The sequence below is a fragment of the Euprymna scolopes genome, chromosome 6 (genome assembly GCF_053919585.1).
Source record: "Euprymna scolopes isolate OS-2025 chromosome 6, ASM5391958v1, whole genome shotgun sequence".
NCBI lineage: Eukaryota > Metazoa > Mollusca > Cephalopoda > Sepiida > Sepiolidae > Euprymna > Euprymna scolopes.
Genome location: NC_136487.1, coordinates 149,449,941 through 149,472,369, shown reverse-complemented (window position 1 = coordinate 149,472,369; position 22,429 = coordinate 149,449,941). Strand labels below are relative to the sequence as shown.

General features: G+C 33.1%; 1 protein-coding gene and 1 pseudogene across 1 annotated transcript; one reads left to right on the top strand and one right to left on the bottom strand.

Moving 5' to 3' along the window:
• Positions 1–3,621: 3,621 nt before the first annotated feature.
• Positions 3,622–3,738, bottom strand: LOC145278604 (5S ribosomal RNA; annotated as a pseudogene).
• Positions 3,739–16,758: 13,020 nt separating this feature from the next.
• Positions 16,759–20,442, top strand: LOC145278035 (uncharacterized). Its single transcript, XM_080130253.1, has one exon. It carries the CDS (start codon positions 17,224–17,226, stop codon positions 18,136–18,138), a length of 915 nt encoding a protein of 304 aa, XP_079986379.1. The 5' UTR covers positions 16,759–17,223; the 3' UTR covers positions 18,139–20,442.
• Positions 20,443–22,429: the final 1,987 nt, after the last annotated feature.

Below are 22,429 nucleotides of genomic sequence, written 5' to 3'. Positions count from 1 at the left end.
ACGATTTATGATTGTGTCTAACAAGGGGTCTATGGGGAGTTGAGCTGCGACATGTCTGTTCATATTACATTTAAACTTCTACAGATTAGTACAGTCAGAGAAGCAGCAAACAGGGAGAGAATTCCAAACTATTAGAGTAGACAGCTTTCCTGCATCAATAATTTCAATCGGGAAAGGGGTGTTATTTTTGCCACTTGTCAGGTTAGTCAAAGGTTAGGCACATTATGGTGATGGGACAGTGGTTAGAATTTGGCAGATAGTGCAGGACCTATTAGATTTGAGACTCATTTTGGGGCCCTGTCTAAGAATGAGAGACTAGTAGATGATAGATGCACCAGCCCAAATGTGACAACAGTACTCCATGCATGGGTGAATTGTGGCTCTGTAAAGATATAGAATTCCCTCTGGTGGTAGTGGGAGCCCACTTTCCTTGCAGCAGCCTTGGCAATGTCCTCAATGTATTTGTTCCAGTAGATGTCTATCTATCTATCTATCTATCTATCTATCTATCTATCTATCCTCATAGTCTGGTTGATCGTGGGGTGAGGTAGGAGCTGCAGAAACTCTCACCATCTCTCTCCACTCCTGTCTGTCAAACAAATGTATTTTTATAGAAATCGCTCCAGACAAGCCATGAAGCCATTTCCTGTAAGGAGCTAAAAACAAAAATACCACTTCAAGGTCCAAAACTAGCTGATGATAAGTGTTGTATAGATACATTCCAAACCAGAAAATAGCAATTCTTCCACCGTCTCCGAGTGATGTTACCTCAAGTAGCAGCATGAGGCTGGATACTCCACCAGAATAGATGAATTTTTATCCTGGAATCCAGTAAGACCAAGAGACCACAAGAAAGATATATTATAACATATTTAAATGATCAATTGGAGATAAGAAAAATTATGTTCCCAACTTCTTTATTAATTCAGTTTGAATGATAAAGGAGAGCTTTAATAGAATATTCGAATATCAATGTATCTCATATAGAGATCAAGTGTTAGCCCCAGGTAGGGGGCTAACACTTGATTTCTGAGAACTTCGACTGAAGTAAAATGAAACCAGTGAAATATCAACCATATTATTTATATTATATATCATCAACCATATATATTCGTGTTTAGTCAACTATCTGCTTTTAATGGATGACCTCAAGCTCAGACGCTGACATGAGCTGACTCTTGCAGGTCGTACATAACTTCTCCAGAGCTCCAAAACTCAAAAACTTCTGTACTGAAATTTGACCCAGACAAATGTGCCAGGAGCTCCATCAGAACTGGAAAGAAGGTCTAAACGGAAAACATAGGTTGATGAAGATGCTGACATCAAGTATCTAGAAGATTAGAAACAATGCAAATGCCTTGGCATAGAAGAGAACAAATCAATTCAGCATGCCAAGATGAGAGAAAAAATTGGCAATGAATATTTAACAAAAACAAAGTAACTGACATTAACCAACTAGTCATGCCTTGATAACATATAAGTTCGGCATTGTTGACTGATCACAAGAGAACATAAACAGACACTAAAATAACAAAAATGTTGACACTGTACAGAATACTTTTCAAAACAATTCCTTGTGTTTCTTTTGTTGAAATAGAAATGTCTCGTATTTTCCCTCATTTGAAGAAAACAATGACTTGTCTTGTACTTTCTGTTGTAGTTGCAATTTCTCCTCCAACATATGTTTCCGCTGTACTTGCTGTAGCATTTAGTCTAAAAACTTTTCTCCAACTTTTGCTGGTGATCCATTTGAGCCTTTAATAACGGCGTAATTATGGCATTGAAGTCCTTCATATCGGATATCCTACCCAGGCGAACGACAATTTTTTCTCGAAAACAGGGGAAAAATATTTGCTTAGGCTGTATTTGCTCAGAAGAGGAGGAGATATGGGTCTCTCAGAAACATCATGCCACTGCTGTGGCCATTGAGCAATATCCGATGAACTCATAGAATCTAAACCTTATGATTATACATCAATATCACAAAACAAGAGCTAGCAGAATGCCACATCTACGGGTAACACAGTTTGTTCAAATACAATTTCATCGGCTATTAAGAGATGATGTGTATTGATAGACTATAATATCGGGTGTATAAACATGTGCACCTTCTCACCATATATTGCATTTTTTTAAAATTACATTTTCACCCCAAACAAGGCACATTGCCACTTTGATGTAGGGGGCTACTATCAGAGACATAATCTACAGGGGTATTATGTGGGAAGTTGGGTGTCTGTTCACGTTACACTTGAACTTCTGCATGTCAGTACAGTTGGGGAAGCAGGAACCCGGAAGGGAATTCCAAAGTCTAGCGGTTCTGGGAAAGAAACTACTGGAGTAGAAGGCTCTCGTACATCTAGGGGTTTCTACTGTGAAGGGGTGTGATTTAGCTACTTGTCGGGTTTGTCAGGGGTATCTACATTGAGGGGATACGAGTGCTTGCAGTTCATCGGAGCATTCACTGTTAAAGTACTGTATTGTGTTGTATTGTAATATGAAACAAAAAATATATATCAAAGAGTAAATTTGAATTATCTACTTGATGTCACTGTTGAGTGCCGTCGACCTCTCTGTACAAGGGTTTTTCATGACAACCTGACATAAAGATCGTTCACTCAACAAATAAACCCTGAGAAATGTCATATATGCCGCACGCCTGATTCAAAGGATTCAAGGCTCCCAAAACAGCTCCTTCATGGGGAGCTGGTCTAAAGGAAAAAGACCCACAGGAGGACAGCGGAAATGGTTCAAGGACAATCTGTGTATGTCTCTCTCAAACAGTCCAGTTTGTATTTTAATGTATGGGGAAAAACTAACCCAAGATTCTATGAACAAAGGTTCTTTCTTAGAAGTACACACCTGTGGAACTCTGTTCTGTTTGCCTTTTTCCCACCTGACTACAAGCTGGATGTCTTCAAGTCCAACATAGACAAATTCCTGATGAACCGCCCCCTTTATTAAGACACTTTTCAAATCTCCAGTACTAACGATTACTACGATACTATCCCATTGATTACTGTACACGCAATAACCCTTATCCCCGAGTGGCTTCCGGGCCTTGGTAAGTGGTGACTACCTTGTAAAAAAAAAAAAGATAGATATTCCTGGTGTTCACAACTAACAAATGGGATTACAATTGCTGAATTTGCACGCAATGAAGAATGCAAGAGAAAACTTGACATTGGGAGAGACAAAGCAGTCAGCCCCTCTGCAACAGAATCATCCCACAGGTGTCCAACATGCGGGAAATATTTCAGAGCTCGAATCCGTCTAACAAGCCATCTTTGAATTCACAGAACAACTATATGATCACGGTCATCTTCGCAAGCAATAGACGAACCCTGATCGAATATTACAAAGTAACAGAGTCTAAAAATTTCGTCCTGATTATATGCTGACTCATACAAGTACCTTCTTCAAGTGATATTGCCTCAAATAAAAAAAAAGGCTACCTTCAGTCTTGACAGACTATAGATACCCACTGTAAGGTGTGCGTGAAATTTTTGTGGCAAGAGTTGCGCAATCTCCAACCACACCTCTCCTGAGTCGACATTGTTAAATACCAGTGGCAAGTGGAGGTTCAGGACGACTGGAAACAATGCCGAAATAACCGGAGAGCCCATACAGCACCTAGAATTCCCAAATGGTCACCCATCTGGTACTAGCTAGGCTCAACGTTGCTTAACTTCGGTGATCTGACGAGAACCGGTGTGTCAACGTGATTATGCGATGTTGCCTCAAATAACCTCACTAAACTGGATACTCCACCAGACGCGAAGAACTCTTGTTGTGGAATCCATTAAAACCAAAATACCAAATAAAATATATTCTATACCATCGTTAAGTGCTGGGGGGGGGGCAGAGGCTAAAGAATTAACAACACAAACTGAAAATCTGGTTGTGTCAAATTTGAATCCAGTTTGTTCCGTAAAAACACTGTCATCCATCTCATGCGACCTTGTATCTAATCTCACACCACCCCTGAAGAGGCGCTAAATGATAAATATATATAACAAAACAATACAAATGAAAACATATATATAAAAAAATAAAATGATAAATGTATATAAAACAATAAAAATGAAAAATATATATAAAAACAAATAAAATGAAAAATATATATATAAAATAAGAAAAATGATAAATATATTAAAAAAACCAATACATTGATATATATATATACTTGTTTATTGTTATATAAACATGCTCACATCCCGCTGCTACAAATAGCCACTTGTTTCAATCAAACAACAGATATCATCAGGCAGCGACTTGACTATTCAAAAGTTCAATGAATAATAAAAAAACCCGAGTATATATATACATATATATATATATATATATATATATATATATATATATATATATATATATATATATATATATATATATAGTCTTTGAAGTTTTTAACATTTGAAACTATAAAAATATATATATATATATATATATATAAACAATTACAATGATAAATATATATGAAATATTAATAATTATAAATATATATAAAAACAAAAAAATGAGAACTATATATAAAACAATTAAAATGATAAATATAAAAACAATTGCAATGGTAAATATATATAAAAACAATTAAAATGATGATATACATAAAACAATTAAAATGATAGATATATATAAAGACAATTAAAATGATAAATATATATAAAATTAAAATGCTAAATATATATAAAAACAATTAAAATGCTCAATATATATAAAAACAATTAAAATGATAATATACATAAAAACAATTAAAATGATAAATATATATAAAAAATTACAATGATAAATATATTTATACAATTAAAATGATAAATATATAAAAACAATTAAAATATGATATATGGAAACAAATAAAATGATAATATATATAAAAACAATTAAAGTGATAGATATATCCGAAAAACAATTAAAATGCTAAATGTATATAAAACAATTAAAATGATAAATATATATAAAATAATTAAAATGATGAATATATATAAAGAACAATTAAAATGATAAATATATATAAGAACTAATTTAAATGATAATATATATAAAAACAATTAAAATGCTAAATATATATAAAACAATTACAAAGATAAATATATATATACAAACAATTAAAATTATAATATATATAAAAGATAATATATATAAAAACAATTAAAATGATAAATATATATATATATATATATATAAACAATTACAATGATGATATATATATAACACAAACAAGTAAAACGAAAATATATATAAAAAATAATTAAAATGATAAATATATATAAAACAATTAAAATGAAAATATGCATAAAAAGCAATAAAAATGATAAATATATAAAAAAAACAATTAAAATAATAATAATATCTATAAGAAACAGTGAAAATAATAAATACATATAAAAACAATTAAAATAATAATATACATAAGAAACAAATAAAATGATAAATATATATAAAACAATTAAAATAATAATATCTATAAGAAACAAATAAAATGATAAATATATATAAAAACAATTAAAATAATAATATATATAAGAAACAAATAAAATGATAAATATATATAAAAACAATTAAAATAATAATATCCATAAGAAACAAATAAAATGATAAATACATATAAAACAATTAAAATAATAATATATCTAAGAAGCAAATAAAATGATAAATATATATAATAAAGAATAAAAGGTTTTAAATATATATAAAAACAATTTAAATAATAATAATAATAATAATAATATATATAAAGACAATACAAATGATAAATATATATAAAAACAATAAAAAAAACAATAAAAGCATTCCTATTTTCCTGTTGCATTTCATACCATTGTTAACAATTAAACTTTAGATTGTCTCCCCTTTCTTCCAATATTACTCTTACGAAAATGAAAATAAAAAAAATTATTTCCGGTAAATTAAAATGCATTTATGCCAAATTTTTATATTTTATATATAAAAACATATTTGATTTTTGTTTGTATTAGGGTTGGATTGTAACTTTTAATGATAAAAGAAGTATTCAGGCATTGTGTTTCGTAGCGTCTTTAAAATGTAGTTTTATTAAATTTATTTTTACATATAAAAATAACTTTGTGTGTGCATGCAAAAATGTCTCTACCAAATTACTCTCTCAATTTTTGGTCTACGGATTTGAAATTTAATATATGGGATATTTTGACTGATCGAATAATTTTTTTTTATCAGAAAAAAAATAGCCGCTATTGAGTTAAAATTAAAAAATTGGAACTATACATATACACATATACATTTATATGTTTAAGTGTGTTAATGTGTGAAGTTTTGATATGCATGTATCCTCAGATCAAACGATAGCAAATAATGCTAGAAAGCTAAATATTTTGGTTCCGGTTCTAGTTGGAGGTACCCAAGTCATATTTTGTAGAAAAAAAAAAAAAACTTTTTGAAATCACTACTATATACTGTGTACAATATAATAATCGATAGAAAATTGGTTCTATAATAATAAATATGAAATCTGCATAAATTAAAGTATTATATTTAAGCGTATTTTACGACCGGGCAACGCCGGGTAACTTGTAGTCAAGAATAAAACCGAACGAAAAAAAAGTTTATTTTCCAGCTTCTCGATACTAATTTGTACAACGTATTTTTCTTTTCTTTACTTTTTTATTTTCATTTTAATAAGAGAACAAATAAAATCAACGGTGGAAGGGAGATTACTCTGATAGACAAAGAACTTGCTGTCTACTCAACAGCCATTTTCTACAAAAAAGAAAAGCGATTTGTATTTAATTAGATCTATATCAGTAGATATTCTGCAGAATTAATCTATTATAGTAGATAAGATAGATCGATAGTAATGTGGTTGGATACTGATATATCAGCAAATCTGTGAAATATTATTCACTAGTGGGGGTGGGGGACTTTGCCCGGTCATAAAATATGCTTAAATGTGATATTTTAATTTGTCTAGATTTCGTAGAGTAGCGGTTTCAAAGGTTTTTAAAAAAAAGTATTTCGGTGCGATCAGCTATAATCGAAACCGAAAGCAAAACTGTAGCATTCAAAGCTGGTGATGTTACCCCTAACAACGTGACACGCATATGAACTGATAAAAAATTAAAAATTAAAAATAAACTAAGATGAATGTACAAAATGTATAACAGTTTTTGACCCCTTAAAAACTATTTTAACCCCTTAAAAACTATTTTAACCGGCTAAAGACCCATAAAAGAACGGTCCATAAAAAATGCAATAGCGCCACTATGTGACTTTTAGTTTTGAAGGAGATAGAGTTTGAAAATATGGAGACAGACAGACAGACATACAGCCTTTTATATATTAGATTTTCTGTGTTTGAACAGGATTAAATTTCAAATCTGAAAATTCAAAAATTGAGATAGTTTTCTAATGTTATTGACTTCTATCCTACTGTAGGAAGATGTGACACAAGGTTAGGAAGATGGGGAAAATGAAGCCAATGACTCCACGAAGAAGCAGTCTGACCATTTAAAAATAAAGTAAGACCACCTCAGACAGTAAGCAATAAAATTACTCTGTCCGAAAGACGGGAGGTAACGGTTTGAAAGGGTGGACCTTGAAGAACTGGACGTTTTTCACAATTCCAGAGTGTCAACAGAGAAAAAGCTGTTTCTAAAACGACCAATACTCCGTTGGCTTTAGAGCCGAGTTATTTTGAATGGCCATATTTCTTATTTACTTCTGTAGTAGATTAAAAATTAATGTACAAGACAAACCACATAGGAAAATTGCCCAACGTTCACAGGGAAGATGAACTGCAATAGATACGTTGAGAGCATTTCTAAGGCTACCATGCTAGAAAACTAGTTATGCCTGAAAGTATCCTATACCTCTATAAGGCCACCATTCTCCCATGTATGGAGTATTGTTGTCCCATTTGGGCTAGTGCATCTGCTACTTGTCTCTCACTCCTGGACAGGGTTAAAAAGAGAGTCGCCAACCTAATTGGTCCTGAACTGTCATCTAGGCTTCAGCCTCTGTCCCATCGACGAAATGTTGCATCCCTCTGCCTGTTCTACAAGTACTTTAATGCTAAATTCTCTGATGAACTACAAACACTTGTACCCCCTCGGGAAATACCCCCGACAAACCAGACAAGCAACTAAATCCCATCCCTTCACAGTAGAGATCCCTAGGTGTAAGAAAGCCTTATCTGTTCTTCAGATGCGGCACTTCTATTTCTTGTTCTCTTTCGGTGGAGGAGAAATCCTTCACGACTGAGACAATTTTTATTTTTGTACCTTTTCTCCACGTTAAAAAACGACCCTGGTGTCTAACTCTGTCCCGTGGGGAGGCATTGTAAATAGGTACTCCAATAGTTTCTTAGCCTAGCAGATGGGTATATTGGCTGATGACACCATGCTCTATAACAGACGAGGGGAAAGCAAATGAACACGTATCCAAGGCAATGGCAGAAACTCTAGAGGAAAACCTCCGGTCTGTGGTGGAATGAGGGACAAAAATGGATGATCACATTCAATGCTGCCAAGACTAAGCTCTCTTCCTTTAATAACTACAAGAAACCTTCTCTATCACTAATAGCCATGACTAATGATACATTACCTGAAAGTAGCTCGTTCAAACTCCTCAGCTTAACGTTCACTAAGGCTGCTGTAGAGAAAGTGGGCTCAACATAAATACTCCTGATAAACCTTACAAGCAGCAAAATCCCACCCTTACACAGTAGAAATCCCTAGATGTAAGAAAGCCTTCAAACTCTAATAGTTTCTTCCCTAGGACTGCTAGACTTTGGAATTCCCTTCCGGATTCCTGCTTCCCTGGCTGTACTGACATGCAGAACTTCAAGTGTAATGCAAACAAACTTCTTGCTGCTCAGCTCCCCACGTAGTACCCATACAAATTATGTCCCAGATAGTAGCCCACTACATCAAAGTTGCAATTTGCCTTATTTGGGGTGAAAATGCAATTAAAAAAAAACATCCCCATATAAAAGCGTTTATTACAGTAAACGAACAATGCAATAAGTAGTTAAAAGTTGAATAATTGGTTTATAATGGGAAATGGTCTATCGTCATACTCTTCCAAACTACATGTAAGTATAAAAGTTTTGGTCTCTACTGTTATAAAAAAGAACTTTGTGCGTGTGAATTCATTCCCTATGGACTTGAAAACTGCTGGGCTGTTTTTTTATGAAATTTTACATGAAGGAACTTTATGTGCCTGGCAGTGTTCTTAGATAGGTTTTGTATCAGAATGTCTTCTATTGATAATCGATAATCGATAATCGAAATAATTTGATGAAAGAAGAAACAAGCGATTTTGACCAAAGTTAACACCTTACACAACCTGACATCACTAGTGCATTTGAGAAGTTGCATTACCACAGAAGTCAAAAGGCTCAACATATAAACAGAATGTACTTTGATATGACAGGGGCGCATTCAAAGTGAATGTTTCTGTTTAAACACAATTGCACCATGATACTTGACTTTTTCATTTTAAACTTAAATTCAAGCTATTATTACCGCACAAGCAGTAAGGTCAGACATATAAAATCAACAGTAAATGAATGTTTCTGTTTAGAGCACAATTTAATCAAGATACTTGACTTTTGCATTTTGAACTTATGTTCAAGTTATTAAATATAAAAAAATAATTTTATAAAATCAACAGCAGATTCTCTACAGTGCAATGTAGACTACAATGTATTGTGGACTAAATCACTGTGAGGAGGCATGTGAAGCTTCCTTCCGGTGCACTGTGATGAGTCCCCAACTAGAGCAGGTAATCAATTGATTTCATTGAAAAATGGGTGATTTCACCGATTTTGATAACAATAAAAATACAGAAAATTTATTGATCATCATACAATTCCGGGCAACGTCGTGTCTCCCTGCTAGTATTTTACAAAAAAAGATACATTACTTGTATCCAGGAACGGCACTACACTTCTTGATAAAATTAAAAGCACTGATATTTTTAAAAAGATTTTCTACATTTTTTTATTTGCAGACACGTTCATAAAATTCGTCACTTTGTCATACAATCTGTAAATGAAATGAAATAAAACTTAAGAGGATCAACGATTACATTTGAAATATAAGGCAAATCCGAATATAGAATGGTTTATCCGATCTTTGCATTCTTGGCTGCAAACATTGACGTCAAAGTTCTGAAATAACACACTTCCCTTTGTAGAACAAGGTCAAAATAATTGACAGGGATGCAAGATGGAGAGTCAGGCGACTCAAGGAGGCAGCACATATGCAAAACAAAAGAACAATTACTAAGCAGACCAAGCCTAGATTTTAATAGCATTTGGGAGCCTCTAATTATAAAAATATTGTACACTCTAAAAATTTTGACAATAAAAGGGAGATAATCCCTATCGATTATTATTAGAGTTGCCTCCCCTTTGTCAACCAATTTCTTTTCACAAATTCGAAACTAAAACCATAAAATAGATACTAATTCACAGAATACGAAAATATCTACAGAGCCAGTAACTTTTCTCTTTTCTTTTCCAAACAACAACCAACATGTGTGAAGATGGCCAAAGGACAATCCGACTAAAACGTTGCACAAATAACACTCAAGATGAGACGTATAGTCCGATCAATACAAATAATATAAACATTGACGAGTTGGGATCATTAAAAGTATGTTTTCATTCTCACTATTGTCAAGTAAATTCCAGAAAATTGTCATTCATGTAATGTCTGATAAGTGGTTATTGATCAGGGGTGATCACATTGCTGAAAAAAAGCAGGTGTGATGAGAAAAAGACTAAATGATTACGAGTCCATAACTCTGCTAAATACAGAGAAAAAAATTTAACTTGATCTTAACGAACCAATTGCTGAGAGTTATTCTGTCGCCCTACTCCTTGTGATGATGTTACCAAAGTTGGCCGTTCCTGGGTTCCGGTTGCCTTGAAAAATGGTTGCTGCTTTAATGAAGATCACAGATGTCGAAAGGTCCAGGTATGTCATATTACTACTCTCTCCTCTACATTGTTAACACTTTATGACCTGAATTATGATGTAGATGATTAAAAAAATATTTATTATTAATTTTAGTCAGTTTAAAAGGTAATGATACTATGATTGTCTTCAAACAGGAAAAATTATAAAGTTCAATAATTAAACTACCACTGAGGATTTTTACCTTGATTATTATCCATAGTGCTTGAAAAAAGTGTGTTTATGACAACAAACGAAATCTTCCACTCTCTGATACAGATGGCGGCATACTGAATGTAAGCAATGGATTGTTGCAATCTGGAGGTATCTGGCATCTACTCAGACACTGAATAAATACTAAAAATGTAATATCTTTATATAAAAAATTCTCTCGCTCCCTCTCTCTGAAGCCATCTCTATGTTTTTCTCTTTTCCTCTCCTCTTTTTACCATAAATGAATATAATGGTATAAACAAAGTGGGAATTGATTCAAACACGCCTTGTACGTATTAGGCAAAAGATACTAAAAGGTTTATGGATAAAGTAAACCTTTTAGTATCTTTTGCCTAATACGTACAAGGTGTGTTTGAATCAATTCCCACTTTATTTATACCATTATATTCATTTATATACAACTGGACGAATTAGTTCAACCAAGTCATTTATTTTCTACCTCTTACTTACTGTATGGAGGTGGTGGGAGGTTATCCTCTTCCCTTTCATACAACTCCCCATCTTTTCTAAAATTGAATTTATTCAATTGTTCATAAACTATAGGATATATCGCTTGACAGACAATCATCACTGTCCATTCATGTCAAATTAGCAAAGGAGAGGGGGGGGGGCGCCAGGTGTTGCCAGGTCACAGAATATGGTTTAATATGATATTAAAAAAAAAAAAACGGGACTTGGGTGCCATCTTATCGTGTTGTTAAAAGTAAAAAAATATGCCGCGTGATGGACGCAAACTTTAAGTTTGTAAGCGATTCAACCAAGATGACACACATGTTATAGCGTTGCAAATTCATCTTTTTTAAAATGAAAGAATGAAACGACTGTCCATGCATGCATGATTAACAAACAGCATCGAAACCAAGATTTTTACCTGACCCCTCCCCCCCCCCCCGCTGCAACCAAAACGGCATTTCTCCATGAAATAATTAACGATTTTTTTACTAATCTATCGATATGATGTGTCCGAAAGGTCACTCTTTCTAACAGTTTTCTTTCATGTCAGTTTGATGTGGATGACAAAAGTTTTTACCGAACATACAAACACACATACAAACACACAAACACACCCACAGACTGCTGAGATTTATATAATAGACTAGCAGGGGCACTCAATGTTGCTCGGGATCATATAAATTTGAATAGAAGTGAAATTATGTGTAATATCTCTATATAAAAAATTCTCTCGCTCCCTCTCTCTGAAGCCATCTCTTAATGTTTCTCTCTTTTCCTCTTCTCTTTTTACCGTTTTAATCCGTAAACCTTTTAGTATCTTTCGCCTAACTTATTCATCTCTCTTGTCTTACTGTGCGGAAAAAATGTAATTCAGATACTGGAGCTACCTTTTTCAAATATAATACTGCATTCTCATATTTATTGCTTCGGGGCAAATCCAAATAGAACAAAGCAATTACATTCTTGATAAACGTAATTCTATTCAATCCACCTGCTTTCACAATAATATAAAGAGAAATTAAATAGAATATATCTTACAAATAAATATGAAATAAAATAATTTTCAGATCGTAAACTGCTTCAGCCATTTCCGGGACTGACCCCATATACCCTCCTCTCTTAAATATATATATAAAATAAAGTAAATTTTCAGATCATAAACTGCTGCAGCTATTTTCGGGACTGACACTATATGCCCTCCCCTCTCTTAAAAATATATATAAAATAAAGTAATTTTTAGATTGTCATCTGACATACAAACACACACACACACAAATACACAAACACACACACACACACACACACACGGCTGAGTTTTATATAATAGATGACCTATGCAAATTTACAAAGACCGGATAATCCAGTTGATATCAGGATTCCTATAAACATGATGAGAAAAACAATTATTTTCTCTTTCACCAGAGGATTGAACATTTAATGTCCAATAGCCTAATAAATTCTCTTGAGGATGAAACGTGGAAAATTCTGTGCAGCTTACTTGCCATATATATTTTCAAAACATACTATCTAGCTGTACTCACATATTGAGCACTGTTATCATAAACACTGAAAATAGATACATAAAATTTATGTAGAAATATTAGTGAAAGTAAAATAAATGTGATATATATATAGTACAAAACTTTGTTGAAATTCAAAGACTTACATTTTTTCTTTTTTATAACTCTTGTCTATTTCATCCTGGATCTCTTCATTACAGCCGTTTCATTAATGGGGTGGCAATTTTATGATTGTATGTTTTCATAAAAATCTCCTTTCTCACCACCTCGTCAGATGTGATTTCCATTCGATTTTACAAACAAAAAGATGATTTTGTATATGATAAACCTGGTGTGTTCGTTTAGGGAAAAGGAATTCCATCCTCACGTTGTTACAGGTCGCCCATATATATACTCAACAGTCGTTCTGAAACTAAAGCATCTTATTTTTTTAACTAAAAATTTTGAAGAGCTACAAAAACGGGAACAGTACCATTAAAACGAATGACCTTTTGTACTCCAGAATTTATTTTTCTACATAGTTATTAATATCTCAATGCACTTTTGCCAGGAATTCAATGATGCATGTCTACTTCTGATGCACATCCATGACAGGGGTTCTTTTCGTAGAGTCTCATACTGTCAATATCTGCAACAGAGAGATGAAACTTTCTGCTCATGAATGCATAAGTTCAGTCATCATAACAATGCAATTTGCAATCCCCTCTGATCAGATGGAATAAAAAATAGGAGGCATTACTTTTGGAACACACTAGTATAGATAGATAGATAGATAGATAGATAGATAAAGTTGAGTTTTTGTTGCACTTACATTGATATTAAAAGCCTACTTTCTCCACTTTAAAATTATTTAAATGAACTTCTTAATACACTCAGTCATGGATATGTGAGCTACTAAATAAAGTTTTACTAATTTGCATATTACTTTTAAAAACGAATTTCATTAATTAATTATTCATTTTTGATGGTTTTTATTGGATTTAACTATTATGCTTCGTTCTATTTATGCATATTTTTTACATTGTGCATAATTGCGTAGCATTTAGGATGAAAAGTTCTAGCAAATGCACAAGTATTTATATATATATATATATATATATATATATATATATATATATATATATATATATATATACTAGCAAAAGTACCCGTCGTTGACTGGGTTCAAAAGTAGCTTACAGAAAATGGACTCTGATTTATTAAAGTATGATAGGTTATGAAAAGGAAAGGTTGTAAAGAGATAGCTTCGGATTTTGGGGTATCAAAACCAAAGAAAAATATGATGAAAGTAAAAATAAAATAGATAAACCCCATAATTTATTATACCATACCTGTTCACACTGAAACACTTATCATAATATTCTGTGGATCTATATTAAAAGACCTTGTTAAACTTTGTGACATATTTCCGTTTTATGGAGGTCAGGCGTAAACGAACCCCCATAATTTTATTATACCATATTTCTTCAAACTGAAACATAATTATCAAAGTATACTTACACAGATAGATATGAAAAATCTTTATTAAAGTTTGTGCCTATTTCCATTCTATGGAGGCCAGGCGCGAACGCAGACTCCACAATTTTATTATACCATTCCTATTTAAGTTAAAACATACTTATCAAAGTATTATTATGTATATCTATATCAAAAACACTTGTAACCGTTTTTTTTTATTTTAAAATTTTTTATTTCCATACTTTGTGGACCAGGTGCGAACGCAGACCCCACAATTTTTATGGACCACCGTTCTGCCAGATCAAACATACCCATTCCTGTGTCTCGATACATCTTCTCTCATTATATGTAATCAGTTTTTAAAAATAGTCAACCATACAGGAGCCTATTCGTGACTATATATATATATAAGTGACCTTATCTGTGTGTAGGAAGTCTCTACCAACCTCTTCTCTTGTTATTGGTCCCTAGATTTGAAACTTGAGATATAAGGGATTTAGATGTATTGAACAATTTGGAATACATTTTTACCCTGTAAAATTAGCTGCTAAGAGGTCAAAATTAAAAAAACAGAACAAAAAAAACAGGTTAACTTGGCAGGAGTAAATCGAATAAAGCTGTTACTTTTGCACATGCACAAAATGAAACATTCATAGCTTAAAGTCACTTATTTTTTATCCATCATATCCATCTGTCAGTAGTTTAGGCAGTAACATTGTTGGAATGATGAATAACAACTAAGGCTAGAGAAAGTATCCTGTACCTCTACAAAGCCACCATTCGCCCATGTATGGAGCACTGCTGTCACATTTGGGCTGGTGCATCTGCTACTAGTTTCTCACTCCTGGACAGGGTCCAAAAGAGAGTCGTCAACCTAATAGGTCCTGAACTGTCATCTAAATATCAGCCCCTGTCCCACCAACGAAATGTAGCATCTCTCTGCCTGTTTTACAAGTATTTTAATGGTGGATGCTCTGACGAACTACAAGCCCTTGTACCCCCTCGACGAAAATACCCCCCGACAAACCCGACAAGCAGCAAAGTTCCACCCCTACACAGTTGAGATCCCTAGATGTAAGAAAGCCTTTTACTCTAATAGCAGGACTTTGGAATTCTCTTCCGGTTTCCTGCTTCCCCAACTGTACTGACATGCAGACGTTCAAGTGTAATGTGAACAGACATCTTGCTGCTAAACTCTCTATATAGTACCCCTGGAACTTAGGTCCTTGATAGTAGTCGCCCTACATCAAAGTGGCAATATGCCTTGTTTGGGGTGAAAATGTAATTAAAAAAAAGAAAAAAAAGAGAGCTAAATGTTTTGGTTTCGATTCTAGCGGATAGCATCCAAGTTATAAAATTTTTAATAACTTTGAAATCATTACAATATAGTGAGAATTACTATCAATATTATTTATAATCATTATTATACATTGAAAATTGGCTCTATAGTAATAAATACAAAATCTGCATGAAATAATAGATAATATTTATGCGTATTTTACAATCGGGCAACGCCAAGCGGCCTGCTAGTATATATATTCCCCCCCCCCTTTTCCTCGTGCATGCTCATACTTTCACTACACCGATGAAGACTGAAGGATCGGTCGAAAATATGTACCTGTAAAAAAAGTTTTTTAATTTTTTTTCATAATATTATTTTGTATTCCTGCACGTCACCAATTGAAAACGAATAAAGAAAAGTTATAAGCTTTTATACTTTTCATATTCTTTTTTATACATTTCCATTCATATATATATATATATATATATATATATATATATATATATATATATATATATATATATATAATGTTAAAAGTCCAACTATGCTTCTAGGATAGTGATTTAAAGGTTATGGGGGTTTTTTTTGAAGCATGAAAAACCACGTTACTTTTTGTATTTAATATTTTTATTGTTATTTTTTATATTTCAAGCGGACCGGACTTGACCTCTGCTCTTGGTCACAAAAAAGTATTGAAAAAAAAAAAAAAAAAAAAAAATATATATATATATATATATATATATATATATATATATATATATATATATATATATATATATATATAGAGAGAGAGAGAGAGAGGTTGATCTATCTATCACATTTAATCTTAGTCTGAAGGGTGGAGTAGTCTGTAATTAACACTGTTGTATGAAGGTGGAATATCTTTTCAGAGGAACAACAAACGCTTGACACCGTAAGTCTTATAACGGTGTCGATGTAAACACAAAGTAAACGGAAATTTAAACCTGGCAACCGTACATCTGCGTCGACGCTTTATAATATATATACATACATATATATATATTTTAACAGAACGAACTTTTTATTTTAATATGTAAGGAAAGTTCTAAAAATAATTAACAAAAACTGTCTTCATTTAATATATATATAGGAAAAATAAATAAGGAAAATCCGTAGAAATTTTGGTGATTATTCGAACTATTATTTTCATCTTGGTTGTTATATCCACACTGTTTCGGCCGATGTAACCCCCGCCCTTCTTAAGTTTGCATTTTTATGCTGAACTTGGGAATATGCATGAATTTCAGCCTGAACCTTTTATTTAGTCCTTTGGATAGATCGTTCTTATTCTGTCAGACGTTTATGTTTATGGATAATGTCCACTATAAGTTCAACTAGTTGTTGCAGTTGTCGGAGTACGGTGAGCAGAAATGATAGCTCTTCCACGTCTGTCAGTCGACTAAATAGCGATTTTTTCGACAAAGAAACAACAAACCCGCTCTCTTTGGCGACAAATTCAAGTTTTAGCGTCGTACAGAAACAATTTTATGATTTAATGCGTTTAAAGAATATCGTTATTACTAAAGCAACTCAACAAATGAACACACAGAATTATGTTCTCTCGCAACGAAATACGAGAATTGTTGGTAGCAATTCTACTGAACGAAGCGTGAGTATAACAACAAACGGCGACAACACCGAAGAAGAACGAGAGAAAGGTCCCGGAGAAAGACAGAAGGAGGTTACAGAAGAAAAAATTAACCAGAAGAATGGCACTGTTGGACCAGGACCATTGATATCCGTCCCTTACGAGCAGTACGAGACTTTGATGCGACAACTCGAGGTCGAACGGATCGAACACGCGAAAACGAAGACAAAATGCGAGGAACTGGCCGACCATCTTGACTTTGCCCGCGGCCAGGTTGAAATCTTGCAAAAGCAGTTGCAACGTGAAAAGGACGATTTCCGGCGGGTTTTGGGGTCCGTTCACGAAAGCAACATCGTCGGCGAGGAAAGAAAGGACCAATTGGAAACGCGGGTCCGGGAATTACACACAGACAATCAACAACTTTCCCGGCGCCTCCGATCCAAAGATATGGAGACGGAAAAATTGCAAGAAGCACTAACTAAAGAGAAATCAACACAGAAACAGCGGATGATTGATATGGAAGTCCGTAGGTGCCAAGAATCCTATATTTCAAGTATGCTCTCAGCAAAGGCCGCCGCGACGGGTCGATCACAGATTTCTGCCAAAAAAGGCTCTCGGAGCACTTGCAGAAAAACAGAGTGATTTTCTTAACAAATGTATTCGTTTTGAAAATGATTTTATTTATTTATTTGTTGTTTAAATATTTTATTTATTCATTTTTTACAGCTTTCTTAAAACATTCTATTTTATTTAAAATTAAATGTTTTTGTAAGTTTATGCAGTATTGATTGCATATTTTAAGTATCCCAGAACATTTTTTTTTTTAAATGGAGATGATTAATTCCTATTTCAGTCACCTAAATTATTTAGAGTGAAATGGATTTCGACATTACTTCCAAATAACTTAGTTTTATTTAAATTATGTTTTAGTAAGGGTGCTTCTACAGAAATTGAACCGAATAAAAACTACTTCGGTTTGGGTTAAAAAAAAATATCCCAAAACATTTGAAGTACAAAAAAAATCAAAACCATAATTTACTATTGGCTAGGATCAAAGTGTAGTATTGTCTGTAAATATGTATCAGTTAATGTATGTGTGTGTGTGTGTAAATATTTAACTTAAACTACTGGTGACATAATACTGAAATGAACAGGAACTAGCAATCATACACCAAGGATGGTTTATAAGTACTAAAATCTTTGTTTGGATGAATAACGTACAGAAATATGTCGACATATTAAAATACAAAATGTTCATTTCAACTTGCTGACACATTTGTATTCGGCTGCTCATGCATAAAACTAATCATTGCTAAAAGTGGCTTAATTTTAAAACTTTCTTAGCTATCTGACAGGTTAACTGAAATGATAGGGAATGCGGCTAGAGTGCTAAATGATTTGGTTTCGATTTTAGCTGATGTCACAGGGTCATTAAAAAAAAAATTTTTTTATTAACTTTTAAAATCAGTATTACATATAAGGTACAATATAATATTCAACAGAAAATTGAATCTGTAATAATAAATACGAACTTTGCATAAATTAAAATATATTTAAGCATATTTTACGACCGGCAAGGTGGGGGTGACCCTGCTAGTATATTTATAACAAAATAAAATTTCCTACCAATCTTGGTTTATCTTAAATAGGACGTCCCCCAGTGTAAATGTGATCCTGTAGCGATTTGAGACAATCGCATTGATGTATCGGTTCCCGTCATATCACTAAAGTTAAGCAATGATGAGCCTTGCCTGTATCAGATGGGTGACCATTTGAGACTACCAAGGTCCTGTATGTAGATGGAAGGTCAGGTCAGCCATCTTGCTTTCCAATGTGTCTAGTGGCGGTGTGTACACACCTTAATGATCATATAAAAGAATGGTGGTGTTTATAGAGCAGCATCATTTCGATTGCAGTTGCAAAATGATGCTGCATGATTGAAATGATTCTCGTTAAGAATAGTATAAACATTATCACTTTCGGCCAATGGTGATCAACAGCATCTACTTTCCAGGCTCTTTTGATGACCACATGCCTAAACTTATATTTTCTGCAAATAAATAATTCAAAGAGTAATATCTGTTCTGCACTTGAACTGGTGTGTTCATTGTCAATGAAGAAATTCTTCTAGACTGAGGTAATTTAAATTTTTGTCCAAGTCCAGAGAGGTTCTTTTTGAGGACCTGGTTTTTTCACACATTAAAAACCAACCTTGTGTCTAACTCTGTTTTTATCGGGTTGTAAGTAAATTGGTGCAGGGTTGTAAACTTGAGTTATCATTCTTCCTTAGCTAGCCCCTTTCCTGGCTTGTTTCTAAAAGTGTTGACGATATTTGTCACTGCCTAGTTTTAATTTTGGCATTTCATGTGTACAATGAAATGGGCAGGAACTTAGTGTTTTTATTGTTATTTATTTTTACTCCGACTTAGTTGAAATAAAATGCATTTCAATGTAAATAATTTAGGTGACTGAAGTAGGAATTGACCTAATTAGTAGGGCTATGACAACAGCATATTCTTTTCATTGTTATTACTCTCGAGTATATATCCGACACAGTTAGACACAATTAATCAACCGAGAACAACATCACTCTACATAAAAACATATAACATATCAATAGATATATACCTGCAAATCAAAACAAGGAAAAGAATATGCTGTTGTCATAGCCCTACTAATTAGTTCACTCATTTATGCCTTAATTTTATATAAGTAAATGCCAAGAAAATGCAGTTATTAATATGAAGAACAGATATGTTGTATATTTTTATGCATTAAAAGTATTACAAATTTTAACTATTCAAAAAATGTTTTAAATATCGATTATGTAATTTGTGAATGGAATATTTTATGATTTTATTAATTTCATATTACATTTCGATAAAATTTATCTTCTTACTGCTTCCATATTATAGTAATGAAAAAATATTGAATTTCAAGTAAAACAAATGGTACCAACATAATTGCTAGGTCTCAAATAGTAACATATCCAAAAATTACGAAAAACGATGAGGTAGAAAATGACTTATTCGTGAAAAGTAGTTCCAATAAGGTTAAAAACAGTTCAATAAAGTTATGTTGGGTTACGTAGCGTAAGCAACAGGGGAAGTAACTCTGTTGAAATAACTTGTAGCAAACAGAATTTATTCAGAAAACAAAAATAAATATAACATATATACATAATTTGTAAATTTTTTAAAAATCATTTTTTTTAATTTTCAAAACTTTTAGAAATCACTTTCCCGATGTTAACATAAGATTTCCGAGACATTGAAAACTTAATTACCTCCCCTGTTAACTCTCCAATTCAAATCAGTAGATTTTGAAACTAAATCACTTGAGTTTGCAAATATTTTTTTTTTTTCATAAATAATTAATTTTCTACCTTATCGTTTTTCATATTTTTTGGATATGTTACTATTTGAGACCTGACAATTATGTAAGTGTCACTTGTTTTACTTGAAATTCGATATTTTTCCGTTATTATAATATAGAAGCACCGTTAATTCCGAAGAACAAATGAATAAGGGAATAAAAATGGATGAAACGTGGGTGAAAAACATATCACATGAATAAAAGTGGAAATAAAAAAATCAGCATTTGTGCAATTTGGTTATTTTGGACAATTTTTTTTGTATTTTCACAATGGTGCTGATGAGACCTTGATATATGCAACCTACAAAAGCTTGAGGTGTTCGATCATGCCTGTTTTCATCACATCCTTTATGTTCATTAGCAACAGTTCATCTCAAATACCATTGTTCGTTCTCGCTACAGCACATCCTTTCTATAGCAACCTCTCCTCTCGAGACGTCTTTGCTAGTTTGGTTACATGTTTTTGTCATTACCCAGATGATTTCATCCACAAAGCCATTGAACCAGCACCTCTTCAGGGTTAGTGTAGAAGTGTAAGCCATTTTGAATCCTCAGATGGTTCGATGTTACACACAAGTCCTGGTAGGTGACTTGTTTGTAGTAGACAGTTCCACAGAACAAAATATTCTTACCGTGTCGAAACCCGGGAAAGAACATGTGAAATTGCACCAGAAAAGGTTTAATATTTATGAAGCAATTCTGGTTTCTGATTGGTTGGTAGCAGAACGTGAATTAATTTGATTCGTCAGTTCTTAGCAGCATCGTTTATAAATAGAATCGTCCGACTGTGTGGGATCATACCCCATTACAAGCCGAAAATATTGCAACAGTTAGAAAAGAAACTGCAAAGGTCAGCTAAAAACATAGCTTAGAACAATGACACATAATACTGAGCTAATCTTGGACGCTTGTCTCTCTGGGGTTCACTGCTCGAACTCTGATTGGTTAACAACTGCTACTATGGTGGACAGTCATGCCTGGTCAGCATTCATTCGGGATGTGGCAAATTCTCTGGGTTGGAACCAGTCCAACCGCTTCAAAGTGGGTGGCAAAACAAACAAATAAGATTTTCTCCTGCTTAAGAAGGATGGCTTATCTCCCCTGATAAGCCAAAGGCCGTCAAAACAATCTTCTGAATCATTTCACAAACATCTGTATAATCTATGGTACTTGTGCAGTTTGATCAAGACATTAAAAAATGAAAATATCGAAAACTAGCATGGGTACCCGACGTTGCCCGGGTGTTTGGACGTGTATGCTGAGCAAAAAAAAAAAAACTTTGACCCCTATTATGACCCCTTAACATTTATTGTTTTGGGCTCAAATAAAGTTATTAAGTTAGATCCATGTCGAAAGAACCTTTATCTAAAATTTCAAGTGTTTAGAGCCAAAATTGTCGGAGGAGTTTGGTAGAGTTCTCAAAGGTCAAATCGTTGAACTTTGAACCCTTAACAGCCAAATTTCTGGCCGAAAACCGACCACATAAATTTTCCCAAATGTCAGTACCCTGTATATCAAATTTTGAGTGTGTAGACTAAAAATTGACAGAGTTATTGCG

What these genes read in the sequence shown, in the direction of transcription:
- LOC145278035 (XM_080130253.1), top strand. Translation starts at nt 17,224, where the DNA reads ATGTCCACTATAAGTTCAACTAGTTGTTGCAGTTGTCGGAGTACGGTG.